Here is a 17,687-nt window from a genome sequence, read left to right as displayed (position 1 = left end):
TTGAAGTTCTGATGGTGTTGTGATTTCTGAGATCTGCAGCTGCTTATAGTACTGTGTGAAATTCTTCTTCTTCTTCTTCTTCTTCTTCTTCTTCTTCTTCTTCTTCTTCTTCTTCTTCTTCTTCTTCTTCTTCTTCTTCTTCTTCGTCTCCTGACTTTTAATTCACATGTTAATTTATTATCACTAGCAATCTTCCACATTTCTTTATACCTCTATGGCAAACTGGTTGTTGTGCTTCCAATTTCTTACAAATATCAATCTTGCAACAATTATCATAATATTTCCCTTCCCCCCATCTATGTTGATATTTCTAAACATATTTAATAAAGCAATCATTGGGCACATTTATATATATAAATCCGTAATCTCTTTAATCTCTTTAAATACCATGGCTCAATCTTTCTGATTCTTTTCAAGCATCCACCACATACGAAAACAATTTTTTTCTTAAATCTCCAGCATATAGCTTTCTTATTCATTAAATTCTTTTTCACCAGAGTTAAATGCCATCTCCATATTATTTTATAGCAATTTTCCTTAATTCTTATGGATAAACTCTTCAGTATTCTTTTATTTCATATCTTCTTCCAATCTTCCCAACATATTTCGTCCTTTAGGTCCCCTTCCCAGCCCTCCTTACAATCATTTAAATTATATTATATTTGTATTAATATATATTGCACTTATCCCTTTTCTACTTTTAGTCTTTTTTCTATAATTTTTAAAAATTTAGTTTAATCTCTACATACTCCTACTTTTTCTCTATTCATTAGTCCAGTTTTTTAACTGAATTACATTCAGTCATGAAATTCTTCCTTTACTTAAGACCCCTCTAATTTGTTCTGTATCATATATTTTCTTTAACCAATCTCTTTTTCTTATACCTCTTTAACAATATTCTTTTTATATCCTCAAGATTGTCTGGAAATCTTTCTAGTTCTGTCGCTTGACTTAATGGAGAAATTGGTGGACCGAGTATTTTCCTGTATCTATTCCAACACTGGAACATATTTATTATATTAATTTATTTATTAGACTTCTACCCCACAAATCTAGACCAAAAGTCTACTCTGGGTGGCATTACAAATTTTTAAAAACAGTGAAACCAATAAATGTATACTGAGTCCAAATTGGCAAAGATGTCATAATTTAAGATACGGCAGGAGGGAAAGCCTGCCCAAATAGCCAGGTCTTAACTTTACTCCGGAAAACACCCAGAGAGGGAGCCAGGCGGACATATTACTTAAAAAGGGATTTTTAATACTTTTAACATTACCTTTAAAATTTTCTTTAAAAATAACATTTCTAAGTTTCATTCCGTATTATGTAGCTTGAATTTATACCAAATAGTCTCTTTACTATTAATCATAATTTCAGGAATATGTCTCAATTGATTTGCTATTGAATACAATTTAATATTGGGTATACTCAATCCTTCTTCCCCTTGTGGTGGATACCATAAATTTTTATTTATCTTCAGGCTTTTATTACTGTTACAAAATACATTGGTCAAAATCTGCTATTCTTTTAACTCCTTATCACTAATATTTATGGGTGTCATCCAAAATAAAAAATAATTTTTTGAATAATCTTCATTTTACATAATTCTTTAACTTGTTTTTTCACTTTATCAAAATTTAATTTTATAATATCTTGCAGGTTCCAAGTAATATTTATCCCTAAATATTTAATTCTATTATTTAAATAACCTTCAAATTTATCTTTCAATTTTCCCCTCCATATCATAATTTATTAACATAATTTAGATATATTCCAATGTATGTGTAATCCTGTTATTTCCTAAAATATTTATAAATAAGATTAATATTTTCTGCTGACTTTATTGGATCTTCTATTGTGAGTAAAGTTTTATCTGCAAATAAGCTTACTTTTACTTTTTCTTTACATCCTATTCCTTTTTTTGTTTTATTGTTCTTTGTTATGTTTGATAAAAAATTATATTAAGGCAAATAAAAACTTTAAAAAGTGAAATATGTTGGAGTTGATTATCAACTGTTTTAATTGAGCATATATTAGCTTATCATATGATTTTCTTTCAAGGATGTGTGACTACAGTGAAGATTGAAAACCTGTGCATATCAGCTGTAAATTTGTTAATTGCCATGTCATTCAAACTGTGGCAGACGGATATGTGCACTTCCATACTAAACTGTGTCTGTACAAGATCTGTTCTAGTAGCATTTGTTATCATTTGTTGTAAGCCGCCTAGAGTGGTTGAAATGACTAAATAGGCGGGGTATAAATACACTGGTGCCTCACACAACGATGTTAATTGGTTCCAAAAAAATCAACGTTGTGTGAAACATCGTTCTGTGAAACACCATTTCCCATAGGAATGAATTGAAAACTGGTTAATCCGTTCCAATTGGAACAGATTGCCATCGTTCAGTGAAAATCCCCATAGGAAACATCGTTGAGTGAAACAATGTTTCCTATATTGGAATGTATTGAAGCCGACTCAATACATTTCAATGCCTTTGCGAAGTCCTTTTTCGCTCCTGTAAAAGTGTCTTACAATGTTTGGACACTGTTTTAAATGATTGCAATGGTTAGTCCACCTCCTGAAACCTATGCAAACTTAATTTGATGTTGTTCAGAGTCGTCCTTAATTTTTAGTGATTTTTTGAATTTTCTCTCATTGGAATGTATTGAACTTTCCGTCCAATGCATTCCATTGAGAGAAAATTCAAAAAAATCACCAAAAATTAAGGACGACTCAGAACAACACCAAATTAAGTTTGCATAGGGTTCAGGAGGTGGGCTAACGATTGCAAGCATTTAAAACCTGTTCCAAATATTGTAAGACCCTTAAAAATGAGCGAAAACAGAAGAGCTTCAAAAGCACTGAAGCCGGCTTCAGTGCTTTTGAAGTCTTTTCCGATGTCCCTTTTTGCTCATTTTTAAGTGTCTTACAATGTTTGGAACAGGTTTTAAATGCTTGCAGTCGTTAGCCCACCTCCTGAACCCTATGCAAACTTAATTTGGTGTTGTTCTGAGTCGTCCTTAATTTTTGGTGATTTTTTGTTTTCCCTATTTAAATGAATTGAACTGTCCATTCAATTGATTTAAATGGGGAAAAAAATCATCAAAAATTAATGAAGACTCAGAACAAAACCAAATTAAGTTTGCACATGTTTCACAAGGTGCACTATGGAATCCAAGCATTTAAAACAGGTTTCAAACATTTTAAGACACTTTTAAATGAGCAAAAAGGGACATCGTTAAGTGAAATTCCCCCATAGAGAACATCGTTAAACGATGGGGGAAATTCCTCAAAAAAACCCATCGCTGTGTGAATTCATCGTTGTATGAAGCAATCGTTGTGCGAGGCACCACTGTACAATAAATAAATAAATAAATAAATAAATAAATAAATAAATAAATAAATAAATAAATAAATAAGTAGCAGAAAAGCTGTTTGATGTGCTAATTCTGGTAGAAAAAGAGACTTTTCTGAGACCCACTCTAATACAGTACTTGGTAGATAAAATCACTCATGTTAATTCCATTGTGAACTCCAATATAGATGGTAGATCTTGCATGGTTATTTACCTTTGATTGATATACCATGTCATTCGTGCAAGCATTACTCTGGGTGGTTTACAAGCTTAAAACCTCAAACCCCCCAAAAATATATATATTTTTAAAAAAGATGGTGCTAGATAGATAGTAATTAAATCATAAACATAAATAACCTCGTAAAATGTAGAATTAGTGGAGAAAAATTGATACATAATATCCAGGAGATTTTCTTATTAAAGGCAGCTTTAAATAATTCCGTTTTCACCAGTTTTCTAAAGAAAGGAGGGAAGGAGCCTGACGCATCTCTGTCAGTATTTTGTTCCAGAGACGAAGGGCCACAACAGCATTATTTCTTGTATTCACTTTTTTTGCCTCCCTCAATGTGGCATGGACTGAAGAACAGGTGGAATGGGCGATTTCTGGGAGAGACATTCCAACATGTATCAAGGTCCTAAACCATTAAATTTATTAGTCCTGATAATTATCTGCCTCTTTTTGTAGTTAGGAATACATTCATAGAGTTAATGAGCTTTATAAAACTGTAAAAATATCCATTTTCTTTATCAGAAATTTTACTTTGAAGAAAAAGTGTTTGAATGTTCTTTCTTTGATTTTTTGATGAATCTGATTTTCATGCTGTTCACAGAATTCTTTATGATATCAAGTTTCTTTGTTGTTGATTGCTGTTTATTATGATAAAGTAGTGCTTGATGTAACATACTAGAAGGCACACAGCCATGAAAAGTACATGAAAGGTACAAATAAGCTAAATCTTGAGTAGCAGTCTCTTTGCTGTTTATTTACAGGGTTAATAACAGCAGAAGACAGAAGAGTTGGTACAACCAATCTACATTTGGATGTATCAGATGCTGTTAATGTTATGGTTTACGTTGGAATCCCCATTGGGGAAGGCGCTCATGATGATGGTAAGTTTTTTAAAAGATGATTTTTCCAAGAAACAACTTCTTAATCTTGTTAATGTATGTGAAAGAGTACTTGGATTAGGCCTGCACTATTTCATTTTGATGTGTTCTTTGTACCTGTGTTGCTCTTCCTGCTTGTAGTACAGTATACAGAAACAAAAATCATAAGAGGAGCAATGAGAGGGCCAGTTCAAGCTCCTAGTCACAAGTGAATTTGCTCATGGGTAGGTGTATCAGCTTCTTTTGAAATAATGGCTGTTATGACACATCTGGTTTTCATGAGGAACGTTATGAGCACTTCCTTGTAGTAAGTGTTAAGTGCTCCAGGATAGCCATTTTAGAGTCTTGCTTACTGTTTCAGCTGGGTGCAAAGTTGAAATCGCAGCTTTTTGAGGGGTTTTTTTTCTAGAATATTTATTAGTTATTAACATTTTGCAGGTGTAGGATTAAATGTTGCTAAGGGAAGTTTGGTGGTGCATTGGGATTTCCATTTCTCATCCCCCCAAGACACCCCAAAATATGTTCTAGATGGATTCACAGCCCTCAAAAGCAGGTGTTGAGGGTGAATGGGAAGCTTTGGGAGAAGCAGAATCAGCCCCTCCAGGTTCTCCTGGTAGTAGTACTTCCATCAGTGGAATGACACTATTGGGGCCAAGTTGTTCTCCTTGAGTTCTCCATAAATAGCTGTGGTGTATATATACTAGTTGATGTCCTGTCAACAAGGAAAAAGCATCCAGTTTCTTTTTCAGAATGTTACATACAACGTGGTGATTTAGACCAAACCTTGTTGCTTCTTGCATAATGCATCCCACCCAAGAAACACACCTTTTCATACAGCTTATTGATGTAACTTTCAGAGGTGCTAAAAACCATTGATGAGGGAGATGCTGATGATGTTACAAAACAGCGAATCCATGGAGCTAAAGAGAAGCCAGGTGCGCTGTGGCACATCTATGCTGCTAAGGATGCTGAGAAGATCAGGGAACTTCTCCGGAAGGTACTGTAACAGAATATTGCAGCCCAGAGAACTTATTTGGCATACTGATAAGTTGCTGACAATCTTAAAAATCATATATGCCAATAATTTTATTGGACTATCTCATAAACTTTGCAGAAGGAAAGGATATATATATTTTTAACAACCAAAAATAGATGTTCTGAATTGTGGATACACATGAGCAGCTGATTAATAAAACTAATGTTCATATTTTGATTTTTCGCTCATAATTGTTTTGAACTTATTTTTTATTACTATAAAACAACTAATTAAAAATTAAAATATCTAATAAACAAAACTAAAAAAAGAGAAACACTGCATGCACTGTGCTCCCCACCATTGGGACAATTTGGGAGGAACCGCTTCTACAATTTACCTTTCTGCTAAACCCATTCCAAAGTTGCATAGACTCATGTTAAACTTTGTCCTTTCCCCTTTGTCAATACAAAAGTTAATTGTCCTCATACATCTACAAACACATATTTACTAATTATCCCCTTCTTAACTTTTGTATTACATGTATATCATTAATTGCTATATCTCAAACATCTCTATACCAATCACTTATGAGTTCCAGTTCTTAGCAATAATCAATCTTGCTGCTGCTAATAAATTAGAAATTAACTACAGTGGTGCCTCGCTTAACGATGTTAATTGGTTCCCAAAAAAAATCGCTATGGGAAAACATCGCTAAGCGAAACACCATTTCCCATAGGAATGCATTGAAAACCGGTTAATCTGTTCCAATGGGAACGGATTACCGTCCTTAAGCGAAAATCGCCATAGGAAACATCGCTAAGCGAAACAGTGTTTCCCCCATTGGAATGCATTGAAGCCTATTCAATGCATTCCAATGGTTTTGCGATGTCCATTTTTGCTATTTTTAAAGTGTCTTAAAATGTTCAAAAACTGTTTTAAATGCTTGGGATCGTTAGTGCACCTTGTAAAACCTTTGCAAACTTAATTTGGCTTTGTTTTGACTCTTCATTAATTTTTTTCTCCCCCATTGGAATGCATTGAACTGCAGGTTTGACCTGCAGTTCAATGCATTCCAATGGGGGAGAAAAAAATTCACCAAAAATTAACGAAGAGTCAGAACAAAGCCCAATTAAGTTTGCGAAGGTTTTACAAGGTGCACTAACAATCCCAAGCATTTAAAACAGTTTTTGAACATTTTAAGACACTTTAAAAATAGCAAAAACGGACATCGTTAAGCGAAACAGGGGGACCTAAACTGTCATCGCTAAGCGAGGCAAGGTCCCGAACATCGCTATGCAAAATTTCCCCATAGGAACATTGCTAAACGGAGCGCAAAATCGCTCCAAAAACCTCATCGCTAAGCAAATACATCGTTAAACGAGGCAATCGCTAAGCGAGGCACCACTGTAGTTCTGTGTGTTCTTGAAGGCTTTCACAGCCAGGATCCGATGGTTGTTGTGGGGTTTTTGGGCTGTTTGGCTGTGTTCTTGTGGTTTTTCTTCCTAATGTTTCATCAGTCCCTGTGACCAGCATCTTCAGAGGACAGGAGCTAGAATTTTGTTTGTATTCTGGTGTAGTGTGTGGGATTGTTGAGTGTTACTAGTGTGGGATAAGGGAAAAATCAACACTCATCAGTAGCTGAACACGCCTTGAAACAAATTGGACATGAAATCTGATTTCAAGATATAGAAGTACTAGACAATACCAGCAATCATTATGTTAGACTACACAGAGAAGCTATTGAGATCCACAAACACTAGCACAGCTTTCACAAAAAAGACGAAAGTCTAAACAAAGCTTGGCTCTCAGCACTGAAAAATACAGCCTGCAGAAGATCAGTAAACTCTACCCAGCTACAAGTACCAGCAATCACTGCACACAAAAGACCAACCAATGACACCCATCAATCACAGTGACAGATCATCTCCCCCCTCCTTATCCCAACAAAACACCCATAACAGAAACTTATCACAGGAAATCCCCAATTTCCTGAAAAGAAAAAACAAACAAACAAACAAAAAACGCTTATCCCACAGCTACAAATACTCAACAATCCCACACACTATACCCGAACACAGACAGAATTCTAGCTTCTGTCCTCTGAAGATGCCAGCCACAGGGACTGGCAAAATGTTAGGAAGAAAAGCCTCCAGAACACAGCCAAACAACCCCCCCAAAAAAACAACAACTAACTAGTTCTCTCACCATCTACTTGACTATTTCCTTTTTGAATATTGATAAATATACTAGTTTAGGACATACAACTAAATTTAAATTGCTTATTTCATTTAATTATTTAAAAACTAATGGCCAGAATTTGTACTGACATCCCCAGTGCATATGAAAATAAGTTCCTGTTTTCTGGAACTCTTCCTAGAACATCGAAGAACAGTTGTCATCTATTTGATTAAGTTTCACTGGTATTACGTATAATCTTCATTATAAAAATTCTGTTTTATTCTTATTGACATGAATCTCAATATTCTAATATTCCACATATTTTTCCAAATATTACAGCTTATTTCTTCTCCCAAATTACATTCTCATAACATTTTAAGTTAATCCTCCTGTTCTTCTGCTTCCAGTACATCTCCTATGCTTTCCCTCTGTAGAGTAATTTCTTCATATTTTGTAACTTTCCTACAATTACCGTTTCTTTTTATCCTATTCCTTGTCCACTATTCTGATTGAATAACATTATACATTATAGTATTTAATCTTTTCCTAACAGTTCTTTTATTTGTTCTTTATTCAGCATTTTTCTAGTCAATCCTTTAACCAGACTTTTTGGATTCTCTGGGAATTTTTCCTGCTCTGTCATTAGGCAAAAAGAGCTCTTGGTGGATTAAATCATTTTCTGTAGTTTTCCAAATTATGAACATATTAAGAAAAGGACTTTCTGGTTTTTTTTACTATATTTTTATTATTTTGTAAAAAGAAGGTATTTACAAAGGTCAGGTGTAGCCCTTTCCTTTCCTTATTCAACCACATTAGGATTACAGTGGATGTTCTGACCTGTGGATAGACCTGAGCAGTTGATCCTATATTTACTAAAATTAATTTTCACATTTTGATTTTTCTCTCATAATTTTTATTGCCAAAAACCCTCCTTAAACAAATCTAAGAATCCAATAGTGAAATAATTTGGGTTGGGAGCGCCTGCTGCATACAGATTCCGAAGAAACCTCATATCTTTCCATTAGGTTGGTGAAGAACAAGGACAAGAAAATCCTCCAGATCATGACCCAATCCATGACCAAAGCTGGTACTTGGACCAGACCCTGCGTAAGCGTCTATATGAAGAGTACGGCGTGCAAGGCTGGGCAATAGTGCAGTTTCTGGGAGATGCAGTGTTTATTCCTGCAGGGGCCCCTCACCAGGTGAGTTTGGAGTGCTGGGATTTTAAGCAGATGGCATGCTATAAAACAAAGTACTCAAGTGGAGTATCAGAATGACCCAAGGTGTAGGCTGCAACGATTAGGTTAAAAAAGAAAGCATCTTTTGCCAATAATCAGTCTTAACCATGAATAGCAAAATCATGTTTGTTTGTATGGAGAGTGTCCCAAAGCGTATTCAGCAGTCTTTCCCAACAGTTGTATAACAAAGTATTTATTATTCACTTGTACGTGCAGGAATCCTCTTCTTTTCAGTGGGATGATATTCAGCTTGTGTAACACTAAACTGGAGTTTAGTGTTACACAGGGAGCACTTTGCCCATGGAGCAACTATGCGGTGTGGTTGCTTTGGAGCATTGAAAAACACATGAATGGTGCTTGTGAAATTTCAGACACAGACCTAAGGACTGAGAATGTATGTGCACTTAGATGTATTCTTGCATCACTCGTAAGTTTAAATACTAATAATAAATGTGTGAATAGCTGTATGTTTAAATACTCATCTAAATTGTGCATTATATGAAATACAGTGGTGCCCCACTTCATGATGATAATCCGTTTGAAAACCGGTTAATGCATTCCAATGGGGGAAATGCCTGATCGTCCAGCGAAGATCCTCCTTAGGGTGGCCATTTTATGATCCCTTTGTTGCAAAAATAGGTCCGGAAAACAGCGGGGAGCCATTTTACGAACCGCCAATCAGCTGTTTTTAATCGTCGTCCAGCGAAAAAACGGTTCCCAAAGCAAGGACTGAATCAACGTAAAGCAAAAAAACCGCATAGAAACATCATTTGCGATCGCTATAGCGATCACAAAAAAGTCATCGTAAAGCGATTTCATCGTCTAACAGGGTTGTCGTCAAGCAGGGCACCACTGTATGACTTCAGTTATGTGTTAGTAGCTGTAATGTTTACTAGTAAGAACCTTACTCTGCACTTTGAATCAAATCCAAGTCCTAGCTGGAGTGGGTCTTGTAATCCAGTCCACTGTCATTACAAGTAATTGACATATCCCATTTATTTCAGGGAATATGCTTTAGGTAATATTGAACTTAGCCATTCACTTTGTTGTTGTTTACTAAATAAGTCATGTCCGACTCTTCGTGACTCCATGGACCAGAACACGCCAGGCACTACCATATGTTAAATTTTTAAAATTTGTTGATTGTTCTTCAGGTGTCAGACTATAATTTGAAGGTTCCTTGTTAACTGTTCTTTCCTGACTCAGACAAAAAAGGAAATTGTGATCAATTGCAAATCTGGGCTTATTTGCTGCAGTGTGTGCCAGGGGAAAGAGGATGGGCTGTGTAAGCAAGCAAAATACTTTTGCGTATCTCCACTTATTCAGCTAAAAGCAAATACAGTGGTGCCCCGCTTAATGATTACCTTGTTAAACGACAAATCTGCTTGACAATGAGGTTTTTGTGATCCCTTTTGCTTTACGATGATCAGTTCCTTGCTTCGGGAACTGATTTTTCGCTTTATGACTATCAGAAAACAGCTGATCGTCGGGTTTCAAAATGGCCACCCACTGTGCAAAATGGCTCCCCGCTGTTTTCAGGACTTAATTTTCGCTGTACAGGCACCGGAAAATGGCTGCCCTATGGAGGATCTTCGCTATAAGATGAGGTATTTCGCCCATTAGAATGCATTAACCGGTTTCGAATGCATTCTAATGGGCTTTTGACTTTCGCTTGACAACGATTTCGCTGGAACGGATTGATGTTGCCAAGCGAGGCACCACTGTAGTGCTTAAAGTACTCTTTGGGTGTTTTTTTCAGTTTAATTATGCAGGCTTTATTGCCCCTTTCCCTCCAGCTAGATACTCATAAGGATGGAAGGTTAAGTCAACCTTGATGGCTACCTAAGCTGAGGATCAAACTCAGGTCATGAGCAGAGTCTTCACTGCAGTTGTTGTTGTTTAGTCATTAAGTTGTGTCCGACTCTTCGTGACCCCATGGAGCAGAGCACGCCAGGCCCTCCTGTCTTCCACGGCCTCCTGGGGTTTGGTCAAATTCGCGTTTGTAGCTTTGGTGACACTGTCCAACCATCTTGTCCTCTGTTGTCGCCTTCTCTTCTTGCCTTCACACTTTCCCAACATCAGGGGTTTTTCCAGGGAGTCTTCTCTTCTCATGAGGTGACCAAAGTATTGGCACCTCAGCTTCAGGATCTGTCCTTCCAGTGAGCACTGGGGTTGATTTCCTTCAAAATGGATAAGTTTGTTCTCTTTGCAGTCCAGGGGACTCTCAAGACTCTCCTCCAGCACCAGAATTCAAAAGCATCAATTATTCGGTGGTCAGCCTTCTTTATGGTCCAGCTCTCACTTCCATACATGGCTACTGGAAAAACCATAGCTTTGACTATGCAGACCTTTGTTGGCAAGGTGATGTCTCTTTTTAAGATGCTGTCTAGGTTTGTCATCGCTTTCCTCCAAGAAGCAGGCATCTTTTAATTTCGTGGCTGCTGTCACCATCTGCAGTGATCATGGAGCCCAAGAAGGTAAACTGTCACTGCCTCCATATCTTCCCCTTCTATTTGCCAGGAGGTGATGGGATCAGTGGCCATAATCTTAGGTTTTTTGATGTTGAGCTTCAGGCCATTTTTTGCACTCTCCTCTTTTACCCTCATTAAGAGGTTCTTTAAGTCCTCCTCACTTTCTGCCATCAGAGTGGTATCATCTACATATCTGAGGTTGTTGATATTTCTTCCAGAAATCTTAATTCCGGTTTGGGATTCATCCAGTCCTGCCTTTCGTATGATGTATTCTGCATATAAGTTAAATAAGCAGGTAGACAATATAGCCTTGTCATACTTCTTTCCCAATAGCCTTGTCATACTTCTTTCCCAATTTGGAACCAATCAGTTGTTCCATATTCAGTTCTTACTGGTGCTTCCTGTCCCACATATAGATTAATCAGGAGATAGATAAGGTGGTCAGGCACTCCCGTTTCTTTAAGAACCTGCCATAGTTTGTTGTGGTCCACACAGTCAAAGGCTTTTGCGTAGTCAATGAAGCAGAAGCAGAAGTTTTTCTGGAACTCTCTGGCTTTTTCCATAATCCAGTGCATGTTAGCAATTTGATCTCTAGTTCCTCTGCCCCTTCGAAATCCAGCTTGTACTTCTGGGAGTTCTCGGTCCACATACTGCTGAAGCTTGCCTTGTAGGATTTTGAGCATAACCTTGCTAGCGTGTGAAATGAGTGCAATTGTACAGTAGTTGGAGCATTCTTTGGCACTGTCCTTCTTTGGGATCAGGATGTAGACTGATATTTTCCAGTCCTCTGGCCACTGTTGAGTTTTCCAAACTCTCTGGCATATTGAATATAGCACCTTAACTGCGTCATCTTTTAAGATTTTAAATAGTTCAACTGGAATGCCATCACCTCCACTGGCCTTGTTGTTAAACAAGCTTTCTAATGCCCACTTGACTTCACTCTCATGGATATCTGGCTCAAGGTCAGCAACCACACTATCTGGGTTGTCCGAGATATCCAAATGTTTCTGGTATAATTCCTCTGTGTATTCTTGCCACCTCTTCTTAATGTCTTCTGCTTCTGTTAGGTCCCTCCCATTTTTATCCTTTATCATGTCAATCTTTGCACAAAATGTTCCTTTAATATATCCAATTTTCTTGAACAGAACTCTGTTTTTTCCCTTTCTATTCTTTTTCTCTATTTCTTTACACTGTTCATTTAAGAAGGCCCTCTCGTCTCTCCTTAGTATTCTTTGGAAGTCTGCATTTAATTTTCTGTAACTTTCCCTATCTCCCTTGCATTTTGTTTCCCTTCCCTTCTCTGCTATTTGTAAGGCCTCGTTGGACAGCCACTTTGCTTTCTAGCCTTTCCTTTTCTTTGGGATGGTTTTCTTTCTGCCTCCTGTACAATGTTGTAAGTCTTCATAAAATTGGTCAGTTTCAGTCTCCTCAGCATTGGTGGTTGGTACATAAACTTGGATTACTGTGATGTTGAAAGGTGTGCCTTGGATTCATATAGAAATCATTCTATCATTTTTGAGATTGTATCCCAGTACAGCTTTTCCCACTCTTTTATTGACTATGAGGGCTACTCCATTTTATCTATGGGATTCTTGCCTACAATAGTAGATATGGTAATTGTCTGAATTGAATTCACCCATTCCCATCCATTTTAGTTCAGTGACACCCAGGATGTCAATGTTTATTCTTGCCGTCTCCTGTTTGACCATCTCCAGCTTACCAAGGTTCATAGATCTTACATTCCAGGTTCCTATGCAGTATTTTTCTTTGCAGCATCTGACTTTCCTTTCACTTCCAGGCACATCTGCAGCTGAGCATCCTTTTGCCTTTGGCCCAACCACTTCATTAGCTCTGGAGCTACTTGTGCTTTTCCTCCGCTCTTCCTCAGTAGCATGTTGGATGCCTTCCAACCTGAGGAGCTCATCTTCCAGCGTCATATCTTTTAGCTTTTTGTTTCTGTTCATGGGGTTTTCTTGGCAAAGATACTGGAGTGGCTTGCCAGTTCCTGCTCCATGTGGATCATGTTTAGTCAGAACTCTCCACTATGACCTGTCTGTCTTGGGTGTCCCTGCACGGTATAGCCCATAACTTCTCTGAATTACTCAAACCCCTTTGCCACAACAATCCATGAAGGACTGCAGTCTAACCACTGTACTATGAAGCTCAAGTTAGTTGGTATAGCATCTTTCAAATATGCCTATTCTGTTACTTCTACCATCATTTGAAGTTCAGTAAAACTAGATGTTGAAGTTTCTTCATAATTTCTAGAATGGCTGAACAATTCAGGGTTTTTTTTAAAAAAATCATTTTTAGGCCAACATGTTTTATTCCATGTCTTGCATTCAGAATAATACGCTTTTGACATTGTCATCCCCTCCTCCCTTAAATTGCTTAATCTGAGTCAGAAACCAACACATTTTGAATTGTGTATCTTTTTTATTCACATACCTAGTTGTCTAGACTTTCTTGATCGAGCTTATCTTTTTTCCTTCCTTTAAATCAGAATGGGGAAGCTCTGGATGTCTGAAACCAGTTTTCTGTCCCCTGGGGCTGCAATGATCCTGACACATGTTTTTAGAAGTGAGAACAGTTTAGCAGAAATGGCATTTTAAAATGCTGCTTTGTATGTTTGGGAGCCTGTATTTTCTTTAAAAGAAACATCACTGCTTCTTGAAGTTTTTGGCAGTGGCTGTCAGTTTTTCTGTTGGATGCAGTTTTCTGTTGTCTTTTGGATGCACACACAGTAGGCAAGAAGGACTGTGAAGAGCTACAAAAATTATTTTGACAAATCAAATTGAAGCCTAATAACTTACGAAAATCTAAGTTATACTAGAGAAACCAGTTGCAATTTTGCCATCTAATCTTCTTGTATTGCTGGAAAAACTTACTTTTGTTTTCTTGTGGAGTTGTTTTCTTGTGGGGCAATTTGGAAAGTCAGCTTGGATCAGCTTATTTCTTCCTGTTAAATGTGTGGCCAGGAACTCTTCAAGATGACATGTACTTACTTTTACTGAGGGGAGCAACAGTGAATGAGTTTGGCTGTTGAGCTTTGTAATGTATTTAGTAACAAGTTTTACTGCTTAATTTTTCAGGTTCATAATTTGTATAGCTGCATTAAAGTAGCAGAAGATTTTGTATCTCCTGAGCATGTAAAACACTGCTTCCGACTGACCCAGGAGTTCAGGCACCTGTCTAACACTCACACAAACCATGAGGATAAGCTACAGGTAAGCAACCCTCAGTCTGGTGGGACAATCCCTGAGATAGAAACATTTACGAAGGCTTTCACTGCCGGGATCAAATGGTTGTTGTGAGTTTTTCTGGCTCTTTGGCTGTGTTCTGAAGGTTGTTCTTCCTGACATTTTGCCAGTCTCTGTGGCCGGCATCTTCAGAGGACAGCCCACAACAACCATTAGAAACATTTACACTTGAATTAACAGAAGGATAATTGTAAAGGGAGGATCCTGCAGCTTAGTGAAATGAATCCTGACATTTTTATGGCCTTTCTTTCAAACTTTTGTCAGAATCAGAATAGTGCATACAATGGGTTCCGTCCAAGGAAGGGTAAGCAGAATTCTACTCAGGCAGGAGGGTGGTGTGATTTTGTTGTTGTTGTTTGTTTGTTTGTTTGTTTGGCTGCTGCATCTACCCAGCCCTCCAGAGCTCTTGAGGGTTGGGAACTTGTGGGTGGGTTGGGACCCGAGGAGAGAGGTTGCCAGAATTTCATGCAGCTTCTGCCTTGTGTAAACAGAAGTACTGTTTGGTACAAGATACTTTTGGTGCCAACTCAGTGATATAGAAAGTTTAATATATACAGTACTTTAAAAGCATTGTATTTTTAAAAGTCTCTTGTAATACATATTGTTGTAAAGCTAGCTATTCAGCTAGCTATTTTGAAAGCATTTCAATAGATTGATTTTTCTTACAACTTCGCTTCAATATAGCACTTCCATTATGCACATGGAAATTAAAATTGTCCTGTTCTGTAGCATCTCTTTTACAGGAAAGATAGAAGTACTTGTCAGTTTTCCCAAAAATTCTTGCTTAGGCTACAAAATGTGAATAGCAAGGTGAATAGTTAATTTATTAATATGTCACCTTCAAGAAATATTAGAGGCTCAGACAACACCTCTTTGTATTATTTTCTTATATATGTTCAGCTTTAAGTACAGGGAATTAATATTTAAGGAACTCTGATGTATTAACATGAGAGGAAGGAGATCACTATTTGAGAATTTCAGTGTTTGGAGTTTTCATTTTCTTCTGTTTACAGGTGAAGAACATTATCTACCATGCAGTCAAAGATGCTGTTGGCACACTGAAAGCTCATGAATCCAAACTGGCCAGGTCTTAGGAGTGGGAGATTCCAGGCCCCCTTCTGGAGTCTTTTTATTTTTCCTCACAGTGTAGAAGGGGAAGTGCTCATGCCTGTCTCTGCAGGAGCCAGAGACCTCCTCCAATTCAGAGATTCTGGCATTCATTACACTCTCCAGCCACTGTCTTCTATGCTGCCTCAATACAGAACATCTGAAGAAAGGTCACTGTAATGTAGAATTCCTGACTAATGAAAGGTGCTGTGTCCCTTTCCTGTGGCCTTTTGCAAATTGAAATTGTACGGAAACCATGTGGTGTTCGTGCATATTATGAATAGAAAGTGTGAACCTTTTTCATGCCTAGTTAGTCTTTCCAAGAAGTTAGAAAGAATGATGTGAAGATGGACATTCTGTTGCAGATTTAAGTAGCTAGCTCTGAATCAGTGTGACCACCAGGATGCCAGCTACAGAAAACATGGACACAAGTCCTCCTGAATTTGACAAAGGCCAAGAAAAAAAGGAATGTACTTCATGCTCCCTGTAATACTTCTCTGTATGCTGTAGAAATGCAGAACTTGAGAGAAAGAAACCACTGTTTTTCCCAGATGGCTCCAGGATTAAAAATTGTGTATTTAGTGAAAAACTAGGTTTGTAGTGAAACAGTATTTCATGAAAGTAGATATTTTTAGAATTTGAAATATCACAACTATTCCTGGATTATAAAGAAAGGCACATTGTTGTTTAGTCTTTCTCAAATAAAATATTTCAGGAAACTATTCTTAGAAGTAAATCCAGAATAGCACAATTGGCCAGAGGAGAGCTCAAAGATACTGATTTCTGACACCAGTTTTCATGAAGATAGAAGTAAAGGGGCAAAAGAACTTTTATGTTTTAGAGATGTTGTACATCTCTCCCTAAGCAGCTAAATAAGGCAATAGTTCACCAGTTGTCAGTTTTAGATTGGGACTGCTACTTCCCAAAACTAATTTTCAATATCGGCTTTGTCCAGAAATATTTTCAGTAAAATGTTCCTGCTTGATAGAGTTGTATTCTGAATTGTCACCATTGAACTGATGGATTCCATTGTTTTGACTGTTCATTGGGACTATATCTACCTTCTATCCAGCTGTACTGTAGTGCCACCTGCAGGCCTGTTAATATGTTCACGGTTATTTCATTTTTTAAAAAATAAAAGTCATTTACTGTAGAATCTTCTTAAACTCAAACTGTATCTGTGCAAGAGGATTGGGGTTGGGAGAAGGGAAGGTTGCATACGCATCCATTTCAATTGGCTTTGCTTATTAACTCCTATCTCACCTCAAATTCCTGACAACTGCATTTACACATTCCTTGGAGAGGCGGCTACAAAGTTTTCAACACCATTTTGCTTCAGTATCTGCCAGTCAGAGTCCTTTATTCAGGAAGCAGGCAAGACTGCAAAGTAACTGAATCAGCCAGCCAATCATGGTTAAACTACTGCTGTGCCTACAGATACAAGCAGATTAATTTGATCCATGCAACATTCTGAGGGATCATGAGTTTCACCCCAGTCTGATAACATGCAAGACAGTAAACATTTAGGTAAGGAAAAGTACTTACATAACAGTAATATAGAAGAAACTGGGATGAAACAGCTGTTATTCCTGTTCCTTTGTGCCCATGGGGCCCTGTGTGTGATTACTTTAGAGAAACAGGGAAGTAAAATTTTCTTTAAAATTGTAATTAATACTTATAAAAATTGTAATTAGTATCAGTTACTTTTGAGACCATAGAACTATAACAGTAACTAACTACTTTTTAAAGCAACTTTGCAAATTCTGATGCAGCTATATATCCACATTTCTGTATGCTGATATGTGTAAAAGATTAGTGTGGGATTAAGTATATCACAACATAGGGCTCCACACTTCTGATTGTTTCAGAAATGCTGCTGTATATAAGAGCTAAACTACATTCTATGTTAATGTATATATTTATTACAATTCCAGCAAACTGGTCCTTGAGAGAGATTTCAAAGGGAAGCATCCCAGGGAGTACTTTCCAGA

At 37.3% G+C, this 17,687-nt stretch overlaps 1 protein-coding gene across 2 annotated transcripts in view; it reads left to right on the top strand.

Moving 5' to 3' along the window:
• KDM3B (lysine demethylase 3B) overlaps positions 1-16,852 on the top strand; it is a 78,852-nt gene extending 62,000 nt beyond the window's left edge. For both annotated transcript variants that reach the window (XM_020789904.3, XM_020789894.3), the window contains exons 20-24: positions 4,350-4,469; positions 5,324-5,463; positions 8,646-8,822; positions 14,422-14,556; positions 15,603-16,852. In XM_020789904.3, coding sequence (XP_020645563.2) covers positions 4,350-4,469; positions 5,324-5,463; positions 8,646-8,822; positions 14,422-14,556; positions 15,603-15,683 — 653 coding nt within the window. In that variant the 3' untranslated portion in view covers positions 15,684-16,852. The remainder of the gene's footprint in view (positions 1-4,349; positions 4,470-5,323; positions 5,464-8,645; positions 8,823-14,421; positions 14,557-15,602) is intronic.
• The last annotated feature ends 835 nt before the right edge of the window (positions 16,853-17,687 follow it).

The sequence above is a fragment of the Pogona vitticeps genome, chromosome 2 (assembly GCF_051106095.1).
Source record: "Pogona vitticeps strain Pit_001003342236 chromosome 2, PviZW2.1, whole genome shotgun sequence".
Lineage (NCBI taxonomy): Eukaryota > Metazoa > Chordata > Lepidosauria > Squamata > Agamidae > Pogona > Pogona vitticeps.
The sequence above is the reverse complement of the archived record's forward strand: the minus strand, read 5'-3'. Positions and strand labels throughout refer to the sequence as shown.